The sequence below is a fragment of the Mastacembelus armatus genome, chromosome 16 (assembly GCF_900324485.2).
Source record: "Mastacembelus armatus chromosome 16, fMasArm1.2, whole genome shotgun sequence".
NCBI lineage: Eukaryota > Metazoa > Chordata > Actinopteri > Synbranchiformes > Mastacembelidae > Mastacembelus > Mastacembelus armatus.
This window is the reverse complement of record NC_046648.1, coordinates 7,297,926-7,317,303: the sequence shown is the minus strand read 5'-3', so window position 1 is coordinate 7,317,303 and position 19,378 is coordinate 7,297,926. Positions and strand designations below refer to the sequence as shown.

The 19,378-nt window shown below is 42.9% G+C and overlaps 2 protein-coding genes across 3 annotated transcripts; one reads left to right on the top strand and one right to left on the bottom strand.

Annotated features, from left to right (window-relative positions):
• Positions 1-16: 16 nt before the first annotated feature.
• sybu (syntabulin (syntaxin-interacting)) lies at positions 17-9,777 on the bottom strand. 2 transcript variants are annotated; one of them, XM_026293887.1, is made up of 8 exons: positions 9,658-9,777; positions 6,280-6,329; positions 5,945-6,131; positions 5,320-5,520; positions 3,984-4,083; positions 3,668-3,820; positions 2,219-2,374; positions 17-1,921 (listed from the first exon to the last, which is right to left on the bottom strand). In XM_026293887.1, the coding sequence occupies exons 2-8, from the start codon at positions 6,301-6,303 to the stop codon at positions 730-732; spliced, it is 2,013 nt and encodes a 670-aa protein (XP_026149672.1). In that variant the 5' UTR covers positions 6,304-6,329; positions 9,658-9,777; the 3' UTR covers positions 17-729. The 2 variants fall into 2 exon arrangements, with proteins under 2 accessions (XP_026149672.1, XP_026149673.1); XM_026293888.1 differs by lacking the exons at positions 5,320-5,520; positions 5,945-6,131; positions 6,280-6,329; positions 9,658-9,777 and adding an exon at positions 4,706-4,748.
• A 2,736-nt stretch (positions 9,778-12,513) lies between these two features.
• On the top strand, positions 12,514-19,119 carry gdf6a (growth differentiation factor 6a). The gene is made up of 2 exons (XM_026293891.1): positions 12,514-13,028; positions 17,127-19,119. Exons 1-2 carry the CDS (start codon positions 12,668-12,670, stop codon positions 18,110-18,112), a joined length of 1,347 nt encoding a protein of 448 aa, XP_026149676.1. The 5' UTR covers positions 12,514-12,667; the 3' UTR covers positions 18,113-19,119.
• Positions 19,120-19,378: the final 259 nt, after the last annotated feature.

Sequence of the window (19,378 nt, the reverse complement as noted above, 5' to 3'; positions counted from 1 at the left end):
TGGCTACATTATTACTTTGAACAGTCAAACCTCAATGGCGGTTCTTTCCCTGCATAATAAACCTGAAAAATCAGACATTACAGGCCACCACATGTCTGCAGAATAACATGCTTTAATAATAAAGGACATTTGATGTAAACCACCAGTGTTGCACATAGCTCAGGCACATAAGTGTCAGCTGCTTGGAAGCATCAACTTATACTTCTATGAACAATACACAGGCTGTATCAAATAAAGCTGTTACACCCAGGGAGGAAAAATATAGATACATCTTCACAAAACAATGACGGTGAACTCGCATTAAAGCTTTGGTTGAAGGTTTGTTTTTGAACAATAACCCAGCTGATACAGAACTCATCAAAAACAGCAAAAATGTTAACATAGAACTTTTTTTTTTATATATATATATTTTTTTATACACAAGAACAATTAGGGGACACCACAAGACAGTAACACTTAACCATCTACCCAGATGATTAGCTTATGATTGGAAATAAATAAATAAATACATAAATTAACCCTGTTATAAATATTCCCTCTTGTCTACATTAGTCTTCAACTCCTGATAACTGTACAGTGCAAAGTAACAGTGCTGATACCAAAATCATTGATAGTGTCAAAAGAAAAAAAGAGAAAAAAAAAAAGAAAAAAAAAATATCGAAGCTTTTTGAAAAGATGCTCTGGTGCTTTTAGTTCAAAGTTAGGCATGCGCATGTGGATTGAAAGCCATTAAGCATCTGCGCTGTGAGCGACATGACGAAGAGAGTGCAATCCAATGACGCAACAGCCCCTGATAAGAGCAGCAATGTTATACACCGGAGAGCTTCCGTCCACGCCGTGCCGTGAGTACAGCCAGGCCACAGTGGGTAACACAGGGGCTGCTACTGCCACCAGATCCACCAAGAAGCTCCTGCTCCAGTAACGCTTGCTGACCACATCCAGTCCTGGTGACAGGCATGGTTGCTCCTCACAGACACCGAAGTCTAGCTCCTCCATGAACCGTCGACTCTCAGAAAGCTCTGAGCAGCACATGCCAGAATCTGTGGAGATGTTGGGGGTCTCTTGGGGATCAGTGCTGGTAATACCAGGTAGAGGTGGTGTCACCTTTGGCAGATTGGCAGAGGGGCTAGGCAGGTTTGGGAGGTCTAGGAGACTGTGGGAGGCTGGGAGAGGTGCATCTCCAGCTGTTGTCCCATGCAACTTCAGCAGCTGGAGGAGCAGAGCCTGCAGGTCTGGAGACGTGGGCACGATGTCGGTCTGGATTACTTTATCCACTGCGGTCTGCAGGGGAGGTGTGCTTGGAGAGCTGCTGACAGTGGTGGGAACCACATTTGGTAAAGCTGGTGGGAGTTTAGTGGATTTATCACTTAACTGTCCCTCTTCTGACAATGCAGACACTGCAGGCCCAGACTCCGTCCCAGCCCTCAGCTTGCCACTGGAGTCCTGACTAAAATCCACCACTGTAGACATGAAAACCTGCTCCAGTATGTCTGCTCTGTTGGCCATCTCATCATTTACCAGCAGCCCACTGTCCGCCATCGCCTCTGCCCCTTGATCTCCTAGTTCCATCCCACATTCTTCCTCCCCTACCATCTTTTTCCCATCTCTATCGGTGCTGTCACAGATGAAATCCAAAGTGTTTTCATCTTGAAGGTTGGTGCCACTTTGGGCAAGCTCCATGCTATGTAGCAGGGATTCCAACTTCCTGTTTTGGATGTTGATGTCAATGAAGTACTTCTGTATTCCCTTATCCTTCTCCATCAGACTACTCTTCATGGTCTCTACCACCTGACGCAACTGCTTGATCTCTTTGCGAGCCTCTTTGAGAGACAGCTGAGCCTCTACCCTGTGACACTCTTCTTCTATCCAGTCTTCCCTCATTCTGCTAAGCTGAGCCTTAAGTTCCTCGATCTCAGTCTCTCTAATAAAGAGAAGAAAATGACCAGTTTCTTAAAAATATCTTATTTTAAATATTTTGAGAAATATGCTTATTCACTTAATATCATGGTGTTTGTTTTATATAATACTCATTGCTCAGTGGGTTCACATTGCAGGAGATATTAAGAGCTGAGCAGATTTTGCATTACACCCATAGTACCACTTAATCCTGACAGGACCACCATCATGCTGCCTTAAAACTACAGCCAGAAAAAAAGAAAAAAAAAAACAAAAACAGATACAATCACAGGAACTACTGTGCTGCCAAATCTCAACTAACCTGTCCCGAGCTCTGTTTTCAGATTCCAGCAGTTCAGTCTTCAGGTGTCTGATGGTCAGCTCCTTCTGCTGCAGAGGGGTGAGATACTGTTCAGGTTTGGGGGGTCTGATGCCGTGGTTGTCTCCACAGGAATGGTAGTGACCAAGGCTCGCTCTTCTGTCAGGCAGAAATACGATGATGATAATATTGAAGAAAGGCCAAATGTACCCCTCTGAAACCATCTCAATCAATGTCTAACAGCAGCAGCAGAAAATAAACCAATTTAATGCTTAAAAGTAAAATGGTTCCTTACAGAAGGTAATTAGTCTAGCTGAGAGAGTGCTGTCAGGACAGATGCTCCCTGAAGCCTGGAATTACAGTCTGACAAAGGATTACTGGCATGCAGACGAGAGGCAAAAACCCTAAAATGCTGGTTTATCTAAATACAAGCAGAGTTAGCAAGGAAAGAAATCACCTTATTAGAAAAACATTAATCTACAAGCTAATTGCATTAGCATTCCAGTGTCCTCTGCATGCCCCATGATCAGTGTCTCATCATGCTCAAAGAAGGATTCCTGTAAAGGATGAGAGGGTGGATTTTGACAATATGCTAAACAGCCTGGTAAGCCCCTCTCTTCCACTAACACAATATCCTAGCAACCTGGGATATTTGCAGCTTTGATGGGAGCACTCTGCTTCGCCAGAAATAGAAACAGCCCATGAGAAGGTAGCAAGATGTCATAGGAAAGCAGACAGCCTTAAAGTGGTAAGTGTGTAGGGTTATAATCTATTTATGAAAGCGTCAGATAAAGAGGGCAGATTCTGCTGCTGCAAACTCTAAAGGGCTTGGGGTTGAATGTTTTTTGTATATGTAATACTTCTGTGAGGGTCAAACTTGATGTAGGGCTGAGCAGCCAACAACCAGAAAGGCAAATTCAACCTTCCAAATTACATGCATCCTGAAGTACCATCAGAAAATCCTAGTGGTCCTAAACACTTTTAAACTTTAAGATATTCAGTTCACACATCAGTTCTGCTTGTCTGAATTATTTGACATTGTTTTTCCCTCCAAACCGAGATGAGTTCACTCTAATCCAGTTCCAGGTTGTCTGCAACTAGTACGGTCACTGTCTGGGTACCGCAATCAAACATTTGCTTTATTAAATCCTCATTAATCCCATCCACAGCAAAATCATGACCCATATAATCCCAGGCTGGTGCGAGGGAGGAGATGACATAACAGTCCAAGCTTAATCCAAACCCATATACACAGTTATGCTGCACATTGTCTGAGCCCCAATCCAAATCTGTCACTCTCTAAAAGCTTGCTTCCCCTTCAAACAGAGAAGGTTGGGATTGTACTGAATATTAAAGACTGGAGGGTTACTGAGTAAAATAGTTCTACTTCAAAACCCAAATCCTTGTTCTGGGATTATTAATATCTCATGATACCAAAGTAACATTTGGTACCTGGAGGTGGGGCTGGAGTTGCAGCTGCTGCTGTTGGTTGAGGAGGCCACTCTGGGAGGAGTCCTGTAGGGAGCGTAGAGATCTGCATTGCGGTTGGCTGTAGGGGTTCCGGCTGGCTTGAACACTGGGAGCGGTCTGATGTGGGTACTGCGACTTGGAAAAGAAAAAAAAAAAAAAAAAAAATGAAGTTGCCAATTCCACAAAGGAAAATTCATAACTTTAGGGCATTATGGACACTTTTTCCATGGTCCTATTGTAGCTTAACCCATTTAGTGTGGCAGTGACTCAGTGGAGCCTGCTGAGATGACGTTAATACCTTCGTGAAGGAGCTTTCTTCCCAGCTGAGCTGAAAGTGAGGCCCTCCCTGGTCTTTAGGCTGCCAGTGCTGCTGGAAGAACTGAAGTCTGCCTCACTACCTGCAGAGAGAAGCATTGGTGCATCAGGCAGCTGGAAGCTGATAGAATAATATTCCTCATCAAATAAAAAGTTGAACTTATAACACAAAACGCAGCTACAGCCTTATCTGGTCAGTGGCTATACTAAACCATAGCATACATGTGTCATCAGCTTGCTATGTTGTTTTTTCTCTTCTTGCGCAACTGTAACAAAGTATTTGAGCATGTCACAGATAAACATAGTTTTACCCCTGAAGTAAACACATTGAACCTAACCACCAAACACGTTACTTCCCTGCTTGTGGCTCGATTTTCACAGTTTTAAAAAAAAAAAAAAGCCAGAGCCTTTAATTCTCCACATTAACTTAAAATGAAGACACTAATCAATTGTTAGACTAATGAGAGTTAGAAAAGCAGGAAGCAGCAGAGGAAAAAAAAAAAAAAAAAAAAACTTCATGTGATTATAAATACCACTAATGCTTCACAATTGGCCATTAACACCCAGTCATTAGCACCCAGACACTTTATATAAAAGGTCTCAGCACTATACTGAAACTTTAAACATCGCTCAGCTTAACTGTTCAAACATATAAAAGCTGGTCACTAAATATGGCGTTGAAATCAACAGAGATTACAGTCCTACCTGAGTAGCACCTTTTGCCATCAAACAAAACCATATTACTGTGTCCAGTGAGAGCTGTGACAAACAGAACACTTTAAAAAACTAAGTGATCCTCAAACACCTTGTGAATCAACTGAGCGTGTGTGAACACTGATTCAGTGTAGTAACCGCCTGCTAATCAGCCTAATTGGCTAAGCTCCCAAACCACTTCCTCAACCAATCAGCTTTCTTCCCCATTTTGACTGAAAATCAAGCAGCAATCTGCCCCCACATCTTCATGCTTCCAGACCGAGACAGATTAAATGAGAGAAGGTTTAATTTTGGGATGAGGACTTTTATTCCACCCAGGGCACATGACATTATTCTGACCACAGGCAAACAGCTGCTTCCTAATCTGTTTAAGTCTAAATACTCAGGACTCTGTTACCTGCTGATGTGACACTCACTGTACTTTGATCTTTGCAGAACCATTGGCATGAAGAAGTATATTTATACAGCGTGTTGTTTAAAAAGACACAAAAATCCACAACATTCCCATATAGTAAATGATCAGATCATGTTAGTGCAGGTCTAAAGTTAAGACTTCAAATGTTGTTAATCCTCATTCTGTCTCTGTTCCACCATTTTATTTTTACCTCTGGCTTTCATGGCCGACCTCAGCTCCCTCTTGTGCCGCTGTGTGTTCCGGGGTTCGCCGCTGCACTCCGCCATCACCCTCACCCTCTTCACTTTGGTCTTGCGCTCAGGGAGTATCGGCGATCTGTGGGCACTCTGCTCAGAGCCTGACGGGGTTTTGGAGGGGGACACAGACTGACTAGTGGGGCAGCCGGTGTCATCTATTGTAGACAGGCACACAGACAATAATAACCAAGAACAGGCAGCAGAGGGCAGGCAGCGAACACAAGCAGTCAATCACAGCTCAAGGTTCAGCTCAGGTGTTATCGCACAGATACCACGACTTTCACAATCAGTCAACGCTTTTATAAAAGATGTGTCAAGCAGCTTTTGTTTTGCAGTTTACACAGTGTACACAAACATACATGCACACAGACATTCTACAGACAACTACAAAATAAACATAGGTGCATTTTCTGTTTGAGCTTGTATAATCCCCCATGCCTTGCCAATAAAACAAGGCAAAATACTGTCCCAGTCATGGCTTTGATTCTTTTTTATCACAAAATCATTTTGTGACTGTACTGCAATGAAACAGTCTTGTTTTTGGCAGCCCATAAATGTTGCTGTTGCTGAACACCTTACCAGAGCAAAAGCCATTTGTGCTGATGGTTCTTTTGGAGTGGTCTGAGCTGATGTCACACTCCTTGCCCTCCTCCTCTGAAAATGGTGAATCAGACAGAGGTGACCCTTTGTCCTTGGGCCGGAAAGGATGGAGGACCAGGCGCGGGATGCGGCTCCGGGGGCTTCCTTTCTGTGGTGACTTTTTTTCCTGTTCAAAGTTACATTTGTCACTACTACAGGCAGAGATAGACTAATAAAGAAAGCCAGCTACACTAAGTATTATAGTATTATTTTTAATTTGATAAAAGACCTATATAGACAAAGCATTTAGCAGAAAGAAATCTACCACCACTGACCTCAAATTCCTGGAATGGTCCCATTGTGCTTCACGTAGCGTTTTTTCCACCTGATGATTGAAAAAGGGGCAAGAATTTAGGTGATTCATTTGTTAAATGTGGCTGCATTGTGTATGTTTGTAGCACCACTCAAACCTTTTAACAAACAAGGCTCCTCTGTCTGGCTCTGTTGTACCACCATCATACACACATACACACACACGCACACACACACACTGCCTGGTACAGATGGCACAAGAAGCCTAGAGCCAGCCAAGACCAACACACACTGAACATTGGGCCTTATGAAACAAATTCTATGCATCGGCCCTAAAATTAAGCAGCTATTTTTTTCAAATTAAGACTACACAATTCTCATCTCTTTGTGCTTTTAAAATCATAGACATACAGCTGTAAAGAAGAAAGATGCTAATGTGCTTTTCACATTTTAGTTTTTCATTAAAATGACATCTGATTAAGCTGAGGAGATATGAAGCACAGTAGTAGATGAAAGGTGTCTAACTTAACTGTGTAATTCTGCTGAGCAAAACTACACTGACCATCTATCAGCTTCTGTGCTAAAATGTAGGGCTGTCTGCTAAAAGCTGCCAAGTGCTTCTATCAGTGACATAATGGGTGACGGAGCAATATAATACCCCCTTTAAAAATGTTTTGAAGTAGAAGCCAAGGCAGAAATAAACTGTGGTCTGTTTTGTATGTACCCATTTAAACAAGGAAGGAGCATTTCTTACTGATGCTTTGGATCTAAATAATGCAGAATTCTCCCTCATGCTTGAATAAACCTTTTACAATCACTTCACTTCCTCTTGCCTGTTGCTTGCCTCTCAGGACCATCAGCTAACAGGGCCAGTTGCATAAGTGCCTCTTTTTTTCTTTTTTCGCATTAGGAATGACGTAATTGACCCCAAGGTCTGTGAGTTGCTGTCACATCAATGAATCCAACCCTGTTTTCTCTGGCTTCATCCAGATGGTACCTTGATTAAAACTATGTCTGGCTGGATGTCAGTTCTAACTTCAATCTGCCATCAAAAATAGAATAATATCACACATGTTGACCTAATATAAGCTATGCTCCCTGTATGAACAGATCTGATTAGCGCAAATTCATCTCTCCTCAAACTGCCGAGGACCAAGGAGAATTGCAAAAATAGACCAGAGAGTCTTGGGAATCAAACTCCACATCCTATTTTCAGGCTAAAAAATAGATCTGAGCTCTGAGTGATCTGCACCACCTTGCATACAGTTTTACTTTTCCTTTCAGTTTCTGCAGTACCAGCATCATCATACTGTAGCAATGCACAGCCGCCTGGCACACTGGCACGACAGAATCAGATTATAGGCACCGAGCAGGGCCGAGTAACCACAGCTGTGCCTAGCAACACTCTTAGCAACTGAGGGAAAACGCTGCACAAACACCTCATGCTAGATTGAACAAATTAGGAGTAAAAATGCACAGAGGTGAGGCTTCTGCTTCTTGTGCTGAGATTCTTCATTGAGAAAATATCTAGTGTGTGCAGAGGTGATGTGGGGGTGCTGAGTGTTTGGCTGTGCAGAGTGTTTTTCTCAGCATGAATGAACATTCTGTTCTTGAGCTGGCATCTATGAGCATAATGAGCATCTGCATATATGTAACTAAGCACTAGTGACTTCCATTTGGTAGCTGATTTTAGCATAATATTACAGTACATTTTGAGGTTTCTGTGAAATATTGACCTGGGCAACAGGTGCAGGTGTGCATTGGATCAATTTCTTAAAAATCTAAAACAAACATGTAATGTTAAAGAGAACAGTCTGATAACCCATAGAGCCATGATGACAGATGGTTAAAAATGTGTTCCAGTGAACTTGGATTGGTAATGCACAATGCACACTATAATGTGGGATTATTCATTCAGCCCTCTGTTTGACTCCAGACAATGTTGATTGGCTGCCTACTGAGCGGCAGGCTAAGCATTATCCAGGTTGCAAGCACAGGATTTTCAGCTCTCTTAAGCATGACGATGAGCTGACCTGCCTGTGAGCAACAGTTACTCCAAAAATCCATCCGAGGGAGAAGGGCGGGCACTGATTTAGAGGAAGGATGGGAGAAAAGCTGTGAGTGGGATGCTGGGAGAATGTGTATAACTGGTAAACAAGTTTTTAAGCTTCTGCTTGAGCTATGGCCTTTATCCAGATGGTCTACTTTAAAAACAGCATGGAGTAGGCGTAAATAATAATTCCCTTAAACCATCCCAGGCATGTTTTCTAATGTTAGCTAATCTGGAACTATTTATTCCATTTTGATATTAACCCTATGTTGCACTCATACCATTGTGTGTTACAGGACTGTTAATCTTCATAATTTTAGTGATGACGATATCTGAGGAACAATCCTAAGGAACAGAGGGCTGTACGGCTCTGGAAGGAGTCAACTTACATGAAACATCTATGTCCATTTGCTCTATCATTTATTATTATGCCACTCAATAAATGATTTTTCTATTCCATTTTGTCTTGAGTAGCACAACATTCACAACACTTGCTCTGTGACCCATAAACAAACTGCATCATCACTGCATGATGTCATTACTGACTAATCTCTTTCACTGTCCACAAGCATTCCAGCCAGCATAAAGCAAACTGAGACCAATGCCGCTTTCAGGAAATGGTTTCCTGGTGGTAAAGAAGATATTCATTAGAGAAAAAAAAAAACTGCTATGATAATCCCTGTTAGAATCATTCACACCATATGGTTTCACTCGGGGAACTTTATGGTGCAGTTAAAACCTTTGGAAACACATGAGATTCCCACAGTAAGCTAAATGTAATATGTGTTTCAGCTGTTAAAAACAACCACTGCTATAATCAGGGAACCCTTGAAAATACTCTGGTGTTTGTTTATATGTTTACATGTTTACATCCCTCCCTTTGTTGACCAAATCTCAATTCAAAGATATTTTTATTGATTAGATTTTTTCGGTCCTGGTACCTCCTGACAGTAACAGCATCTCTTCTCAGACTGCCATCAAACGGCATGTTTAACATTTTGTCGTGCAGGATGCAGCGATTATTTGTTTTGTTTCATCTGGCGCCCCCAGTTACTGGGGATGTTTCTTTCTTCTTAGGCGAGGGAGATGTCTCTAAAAATACCACACAAAATATGCTATTAGAATATAGCCAGTGTCGGTGTAAACATCCGGCTATACTCAGAACCACCCAGAACACCAAGGACTGCGTGCAAATATTACGATAATTTGGAAAAAGCCTAATTCCTGAACTTGTAAACAGCCCACCTGATCCCATCCTGTTAATAGTTTCGGTAGATGTTTTTAATCTAATAGGTAAAATAGAAACATCTAAAACTGATATTCATTAAAACTGATAAAATAAACCGCTTGCCTGGAATGTTTGATGGTGTTTCTCCTAAGAAGGATGCGCGTTTATCGGTGAAGCACAAAGGGTCGTTCCGCTGCCGGTGCCAGCCTCCGCTCTGATCTGCCGTTTGGATGTCGACTGGAGGAGAGCTGTGTGCACGCCGACGACACACACACACACACACACACACACACACACACACACACACACACACACACACACACACACACACACACACACACACAAGATTGGGCAAGAAGCGAGAACCCTGACAGCGCGCACACACTGTCCCAAATGTTACATAACGGGCGAGGCATTACTTAATCAAGAACCCTCTATAAGAACATGGAAAACTAGACCTATGGGGGGTTATGACATCACTGGGAAATGCAAAAACCGGCAAATGTTCAACAAATAATGTCAGTATACAGTATAATGGGTGTGATGTCCTTATATTCTACCCAAGAGGCCCGTTATATAACGATGCCAGCTACGCATAATGCACAGTAATGTGCGTGAATGCAAATACTGCCCACTGTCTGCCGAGTTGCTCTCAGTGACGGAGCATGTTGGCTCTCCATGGTGCTGAAATCGGGGAGGCAGCAGCTGCTCCTATCATATTTATCTGCATTTATATTCAAATCCAGCGCCTGCGATTTAACTGGAACTGCCAGTTTATCGCAGCGACATTTCAAAACATCATAAAAAGAAACCAAATGCGCCACTACCCGGAAATGTGCGCAGAAACTAAACTGACAATATCTGAGGCCCACAAGAATCAAACAGTGTCAAGTATCTGTGACATGACCTGCGTGTTAGTGTTCCGTATTGCCTACTTGCGTAGATGTTTATCATTTACAAGTGCGTCAACGTGGCTGGGAGGAAGCCCTGGACACTGGGTGGTACTGTATCAAGTTTCTCCTCCTGTCACTGAGGCCCTCTGCTGGAGTGAAGATACTACTGTATCTTCAATGGGCAACGAGTCCACAAAAGCATACACAATAGCCTGCCACTATACTCACAGTCATCATTTATTGTGCTGTACTGTGGGTTATATTAGGCCTAGAGTGACCTACTCCACAATTCACAGCTTGACAATATACTTTGTAACCACTGATCCAAACTTTAAACATTTAAATATATTAGAATGGATGAGACAGCCTGAAATCCTTACACGCTAATCATTTTACGTGTGTTCTGCATTATCACCTGCACTGAAATCAAGGAGTCTGACAAGATGGTTCTGTTGTTTTTCGGGGTTGTTTTTTTTTCTGTGCCAGGCAGAGCAGACAAAAATCACTGAAGACCATATGGCAGATGAATATTTCAAAGCAACATTACTCATAGTGGTGCCAAGAAAGAAATTATTTGATAACAATAATAACTATAGACACAACATGACAACCCATTTTCATCTTTCAGTCTTTCTGACTGTTCAGGCAGCATGTGAAAACTATTCCCCCATGGATGGACTGCTGAACAGGCCTACTGGCACAGGTCGAGGGCCCCTAGTGGAGAACCATGAAGGTGACTGTTAACCTCTGGATTGGAGTGTACAAAAGAAATACAGAGAAAAAAACAAACAGCTTCACAAAAACAGCTTCACAGAAAACACACAAAAAATGCCAAAAAGAGATAGAACTATAAAGAGACATACAACAACCACAAGAGCACACAAACTGACTACAAATCATGTGCTGTTTGTATATTATCTGGAAATGTGTATTACCTTAGATTACTCCAAGATAGAGGAAGATGCCCCTTGTCACTCCACCTGTAGCCATCAAGCACTAGCATCATTGTTTGTGCATCGCTTATATGTCCTAATGATCATCATCATTTTAAAGTTCCATTTCCCATTTTCCCAGCTTCAACAGCACTATGCAGTTGAGGATATAAAACATAGTCATACATAAACTTTTTCATGCCATGTATGTGTGCGCTCGTCTGCAATGGACTGGTGACCTGCTCCAGGGTGTACCGCTGCCTTTCACCCAAAGAGAGCTGGGATAGGCTCCAGCAGATCCCTGTGACCCTAGTTTGGAATAAGTGAGTATAGATGATGGATGGATGGATGGATGTGTGCGCTGTTGCTTTATTTAGGAAGGACATCAAGCTGCAATAAATCACAATGGCCAGTAGAGGTCTCTAGTGTTGTTTTAAAAGCTCTGTCTTCAGCATGTCCCAGTGAGACTTTACTTTTCACCAGTTGATTCACCATCCACTCAACACTAAGCCGACCACTGAAATTTGGTCTGCCTTGGTATTTTATCATTCATTCCGTTCGATTGATAAAAATTTCCTTTTAATACGGTAGAAAATCTATTATGTTTCTTTAAATGTCATAATGTGATCAGATTGTTTGTTCAGTCTCTCTGGGAGTAAAATCTAATCCAGTCCCATCTAAAGTGTCCTTGCTGTCAATGAATGTGTGATAAGAAGCATGACAACTCTTTTTCTGCAATCTGTTTGTAATCAGCATCTTACTGTTGGTTGATGCAGAAACCTTTTTTTGGTTCAGACATATGTGCGTTAACTCCCTGTGTGACACTCTGTCCTAAATAAGTCCATGTTTGAAGCAAATTTGACAGTAATTGCATTTCATCATAGTCTGACTCACAAAATGATATTACAGTTAACTCCAAGTTATTATCGTCCAAAATGAATTAAACTGTTACTCTCTGTGGACGGTGTAGACAGGTCAGAGACCAATAACAGCTAAATCTTTCCCATATGGACTCTTATGTCTTTATCATGTGGTGTCTGTTGGCCCTTGTGCGCGTCTGTTTGGAGGTGTGTGACATGAAATTGTTTGGGAAGCCCTGCACTGAACGACCATGTGGGCGTGTTTCTCTCGATCCAACAGTCTGCGCTCTTGTGTGGAGTCCAGAGCGCACTTCTTCTGGTGCGACCTGGGAGCGCAAAAGAAGCAGCTCTCCTACACTGACGCGCACACCATCTCCAGCTCCGGCGGCTCCCCCGATTTCAATTTCACTGACTGGGGAAGAAGAGTTTCTTTACCCCTTTTCCAGCCATGGACGCATTTCGAGTCGTAACGCTATATCTGGGCCTGGTCCTTGTTTTTCTTGGGAATATACCGTGTTTCCAGTCTGCTGCTATCATCTCTCCCTCTGGGCCGAGGAGAAACAGAGGAACCAGGATCCCCCATCAGGACGGACAAAGGTCATCCAAATTCCTAAAAGACATCTTCGAGTCTTCGCATCCTGTCGTGGGCCATCATAAAGACGACCTAAAGGACGCTATTGTGCCGCATGAGTACATGCTTTCCATATACAGGACATACTCGGCTGCAGAGAAGCTCGGACTAAACGCAAGCTTTTTCCGCTCTTCTAAATTTGCAAACACCATAACAAGTTTTGTGGACAGAGGAACAGGTTGGTCTCAGTCCGCTACCACCTCCATCGGCTCAGTATTGCATAATTATATGGCACTGTTTCAACTCACTGGTATAATATTCTCTTAGAGCTTGTTAAAATATGGCCAAAAACTAGAGTAAAGCATAAAAACTACAGAGCAACGAGGTCGCAGTGACTACTTTTACGCACGCGTCAAATCAGGCCAAAACACGTGTAAATGCGCGTTCACTGCACAGAATATCAACAAATAATAATAAACAATGTAAAATCTGGGAAAGTGCAGGATTAGTTGCTGTTCACCAGCAATGCTTTTAAGTTTCAAACGGCGCATATTCGCCGAAACACGTAACGTTTTCCAAGTATTAAGTTATATTGCACTTAGTTAACCTCTGGGTAACACGACAGTAAAACACTAATTGACGCGCTCTCTAAATGAAGGCTGTAAATCTCTGTCAATGCTGGCTGCAGCAAAAGAAAAAAAAACGTGAATAATGAGGCAACTAGTGGGTTTATGTGTGTTGTATCGTTTTCGATTTTTCTTCGTCTCTATAATCAAACACTGTGAAATAAGCCCTAAAGTTTAAGTCCAAACCCTTCCTCTAAAGTAAAGCTCAGTCTTTTACCGTAAGGGTGCACTTTGCGGCCGCCTTGTGCTGACAAAGGCAGCATGGGAGCTCGGGGGCTGAGCGGGTCGGTGTGAGAAGCAGGTGTTTGGGTCAGTTAACATGTGTAACCAAGTGATTTGACCGGCCTGCGAGAACAAACAGTCTGATAAACACAAACACATCCAAACACACACAATGGGACATAAGCCGAGTTAATCTTTGCAGGAGAAATAAAAGCTATCTTTGTTTGCGTTCCCTCCTGTCTCAAACACTCCGCGCCCCAGCTCTTGGACGCACACTGCGTACTGCAAAAAATGCTTTATGCTGCGAATTATTCAGTCCAGACCCTCTGGGTGAAATATCTCAGTGTGATTCGAGGATGCGTCGAGGTGCAGCTTCAGTTGTTTTCAATGTAAATCAAGTATTTTTAAGGACTTATGTTCAGTGGGTTCCTTATGAACTACTTCAGGGTTTGACACTTTCCCTCAGGAGCTTTAATGAAAATCAATGGCATTCCCTCAATGGGTTGGTCTTTTCCCAACAAATTAGAATTAAAAGGTGAATATAAAACCAAACGGTCCGTCCGTGTCTCCATTTCTTGCAGTGTGAACTGATCTGATAGCAAAAGCGCCTCACTCTCCCTTGTGATTTTGATGTGATGTGTCACTGGCTCTGACCCCGAGCTGGACCCTCTCGGAGCTGCTTGGCATCGAGCGGCTGATTGGAGTATTTGAACTCGGTGATCTAATTGAGTGTTCATGTCATAACATATCAAACACTGTCTATTTTCCCATAATGACCCAGCTCGGCACATCACCAAAAAACAACGAGGCAGGAAAAAAAATGAAAGAGCACTTCCTCCGCTGTGAAGTGGTTCGTATTTTTACTGCGGAGCCTCCCTTTGCGACCGCCACTTTAATTACGGAAAATTATTTTTCTTCCCTTTCTTTCAGCTCAAGCGCCTTTGGTTTCTTTTGGGATTCCTCCCATCATCCCTTACGTGTTGCATTGCATTAACCTGCACAGCGAACCTCAACTGGGAGTTTTTTCCTTATTTAAATCGCCTCCAACAGGAAAAGATATACACACGGGGGGGGGGGGGCTTTTGACGCGTAAAGTAACAGGTTTGCTTCTTTTGCGCATTATCCAGCCATTAAGAGGCAGGTTTAACCGAGTGCATCTGTATGGTCTACGGCATCTCTGCTTTTCACACTTTTGTAGGTGAATGAAATACGTGTATAAAAACTAAAACTGTATAAAAACTAGGCAGGGTGTTTCCTGGAGGTCAGTAAAAGGCAAGATCAGAAAAGAATAACCCGAATCTGGAAATTACTTTTGGCACTTGGGGTAACTCATTAAAGCGCAGATGGTGTGGCCTCTCTCTCCTTCTCCCTTTCTCTCCCCCTCCCTCTAAACAGAGACATAGATGACAAAACATGTTTTGCATTTGTTCACATACAAGTAACAAGGTCAAACAAAAGTGCACAGGAATCTGCTTTAAGGAGGCAATCAACAACAAAAAAAAGATCTCCCTATTTACATTTCAATTTATAAAGAATGAAGAAAACTTTGGACATTTTTAAACTGTCAGCACGAATATCTCTCAGTAACATCCACAATACGTTCAGTCTGTGCAGGCGCGTTTTGAAGGGAATGTTGTCGTTGGCAGGATGAGATGAAATATAAGAGGGGAAGTGCTTTAATGAGGAAGATGGGAATTGAAAACTGTTAATTATTTGGAGAACTTGTATTCGATTTGTTTGAGGTCTTATAAAAAAATGGATCCTAATGCAAACCATACGCGCAAAGTCACAGAAAGGAGCACAAGGTTTTAATCTGCTTTTACTGTTTGACTCGGCAGGGTTCACGGAGGGAAACAACTGGATTCAAATGTCTCTTCTGAACACGATTTACAAATGATACCACAGTGGCGTTTGGATGTAGTCATGTCACTTTAATTTAAAAAAAACATTCAGGCAGAAATGGACACAATCACCCGATGCAACATGTACCAGAATTCTGCTTTAGGGTTAAAACTATATTTTCAAAACAATTAAAAAAAATAGATATTCACTCAAAAGAGAAGGATTTCACTTATTCTAAACCTAAATTGACTTGTTTTAGAAGCTCTCCGGAATTAAATGCACCATATTTTAAATAAACTGCGACATAGACATTTTGCCTACACTAAAATTAAACACTCATTTTGGATAAAACCGCCAACACTGAAACCGGAAAAATAAGTGAATTACTACTCTCCTGTTTGCAAAATAATTTCCCTGTGCTAATTAAAAACGACTTAAAACGATACAAATCAACTTGCTTTAGTGGAATTCTTTGCAGTAAAATAATGAATAAAGCAAATGATTTCCAGACTTGAGCATGCTGTAAATTTTACACTGATATGCAACAACATTAAGCATGAATCTGATCCAAATGTAGTGAAAAACATTAAAAGTATTAAGAAGGATTAGACTCCCTGTTTGTTAACCTCATTTGAAATCTGTTTTTGATGCTTTGTCGCTCAGTAGTATATTCACTGGTTTCGCCTGGATGAAATATTTGCAGGCCCTCTGGGTCTCCAGCAGGGAATAATGCATTAATTGTGTATTGTTCAGTTGAGTGTACAGTATGTCGCCTTTGGTCCGTTGTGTCTGGCAGCACCCAGGGGCCTTCACATCACTAGGCTCCTTGTTTTTTTCCTTTGCCTATGCGAGAGTTCTCAAAAAAATAAATAAATAAATAACCACGTTTCTGGTGTCCTGCCTGCTGCAGATTTAAAGGCTTTCTCAGCCTGTAAGGACGGAAAAGTTTAGTTCCACTCTACCAAAGTGCTGGGAATTAATAACCAATCTGTCATCAAGTGAAATAAAAGGACAACAATTTTCCCTGAAAAATACCGGATCTGATGAAGAGTGGCGTAGAATTAAAATACATTGTTCTGGCCTCCTATTGCTGCAATATCAAAAACGAGAATTTGAGTTCTAGGACAGGCGATTAGTGGATTAATAGATACGGTTTTTGGAACAAGTGCCTGGTTAAGACACGAAGCTTGTTTGTCTAGCGTCATATCAGCTGACACTGTTCGTGTACAACAAATTCTCAGGAAATGAAATGACACTTCAGGAGGAATCCTTGAAGCGAGTTTTACTCTTATTTTTCAGGATTGGAAAGATTTTGTTAGAATCCAGTCAGGTCGAAGTGATTTAGAGAAAAATGACTTTTGAATGAAGAGCAGTCATAGACTGTAGCCTTTGAAAGTGTTTTGCAAGCACTAATGTGAGATTTTATTTCATTCTTGGGGGCTTGTCAGTTGTGGTTTGTTTCAGGCAGGTTTGGGGTAGGCACTGGAAGAGAGAGAGAGAGAGGGAGGGAGAGAGAGAGAGAGGGAGAGAGAGGGAGAGGGCCTCTGTGGGAGAATGTGAGTCCCCCCTCCCTGTCTGCATCCCTCTGAACACTGTACACTCTAAGTGAATCTGACTGCAATTATTTTCTTCTTTTATCCTTGCAGACGATCTTTTGCACTCTCCTCTGCGAAGACAAAAGTATCTGTTTGATGTCTCAACCCTTTCTGACAAAGAGGAGCTGGTCGGGGCGGAATTAAGGATTTTGAGGAGAGCGCCCGGGAATTTGCAGACTTCCCTCCAACCCCCGGGCCTCTACGACATCCAGCTGTATCCCTGCAGTTCCGACAGGCTGCTGGACTCCAGGTCTCTCGATCCGATGGACTCCACTAAACCCGGATGGGAGGTTTTGGACGTGTGGGAAATATTTAAAGCACACCGTGATCATTATCGTCACCCTCCCCGTCGTCATCATCATCACTATCATCAGGGGAACCAGTTCTGCTTCCAGCTCAGGGTCACTCTTGGCAAAACGGACACCGAGGTGGACCTGAGGCAGCTGGGGCTGGACAGGAACGGCCGGTCCCAGCAGGAGAAGGCCATCCTGGTGGTCTACACCCGCTCCAAGAAGAGGGAGAACCTGTTTAATGAGATGAAGGAGAAGATGAAGTCGCGGAGGTCGGACGGCGAGAAGGAGGAGGCGGCGGCGGTGGTGAAGGCCGCAGAGGAGGAGGGGCAGGCGCTGTCGTTGAGGGGGGTCAGAGGAGAGGGGCCCCGGCGGCGGCGGAGGACCGCGCTGAGCAACCGGCACGGGAAGAGACACGGGAAGAAATCTAAATCCAGATGCAGCAAAAAGGCGCTGCATGTGAACTTCAAAGAGCTGGGATGGGACGACTGGATCATCGCGCCCCTGGATTACGAGGCGTACCACTGCGAAGGGGTGTGCGACTTCCCCCTCAGGTCGCACCTCGAACCCACCAACCACGCCATAATACAGACACTCATGAACTCCATGGATCCCAACAGCACCCCGCCCAGCTGCTGCGTCCCCACCAAACTCAGCCCCATCAGCATCCTCTACATAGACTCGGGCAATAACGTGGTGTACAAACAGTACGAGGACATGGTGGTGGAGCAGTGTGGGTGCAGGTAGCGGCCATTACTCCTTAAAAACTTTTAACAGACAAACAAAACAAAGATGCGTCTTTATAGGTCCCAGGTTGAAGACGTAAAGCCCTCACAGGTCTGAAATGCTATGACGCATGACGCGCCTCGTCTTTGTTGCAAAGGGATGCACACAGAGACGATATCTGCTATTTATTTAGGCTCAGTACAGTCACACCCATTTACAAAAAGCGTTGCGTCTTTGTTCCCATCCACACCATAAGCGATCATCATCAAACAGGCTTTTTCTTTCCCAGAGAGTGATACGTGTCCATGTGGCACAGGGAACGGATACACGGTGTGTGTGATCTGACTGAAGGCGAGATGGGAACCTATTGAGTCTGACTGTGCACCTGTTCGCGCCGAGGCCAGAGGACAGTGGGCGTCGTCTGTCCGCGCTTTGTTGCAGCTCTGTCGCGTGATCCTGCCTGCCAGGCCGGACTCTTGGGTATGTGCATCCTGGCTGTAATTGCCACTGTTCAGCTGGAGTCATTACAGGCCAGAGCAAGTGTCTGTTTTCCCCAAAAAAAGGAGTGAATGTCTAATCTACCAAACACACACACACACTCACACACACACACGACTAGACTGGTCTGAGGATGGGAAATAAGATGGTGGTTATGACGCCGAGAAGAGATTTTTTTTTTTTGCCTTACTGGAGACCAGCTAAGGGTCGCAGGAAGAGGCGTCGTGCGCCTTTGCGGACAGAAAGGACACAGCACCAGACATGTGCCACAGTGGGACCACTGTTTCTTAAAAAAAAGCACACATTACTGAGGCGAACTTTTTTGCTCAAAAGTCTGCATCTTTACGAAATGCACTTCCACGACTGACATGTGGTCAGCGAGAGAGCTTGTCTTCTCTGATGTCGAAAATATGAGAGAAAGACTCGAGGCGATATTTAAATGCACATTAGCTTTGAATGCACTGCTGTTCGTTATTTTTTTTTTCAGCTGTAAATATTTGTACAGTCGAAAACTTTACAAAGTGCAACGAATGAAGAAATGAGAAATGGCATTTCTTTGTAAATATACAACATGCACTCAAATCGGTATAATGTCTATTCTATAATTATTTTATTTGTGATGTACAGAGTTTTCATGATAATCATATATTTCTTACATTGATAAGAGTAATTTAAGGTGTATTCGATCTTTTTTTTTTGCAGAGGGTGGAAAATACCATTATTAATGTCTACCTCATAATTGCATATAGGATCTGAGTTTTGAGGTGCATTCAGTTAGAGTGTAAAGAG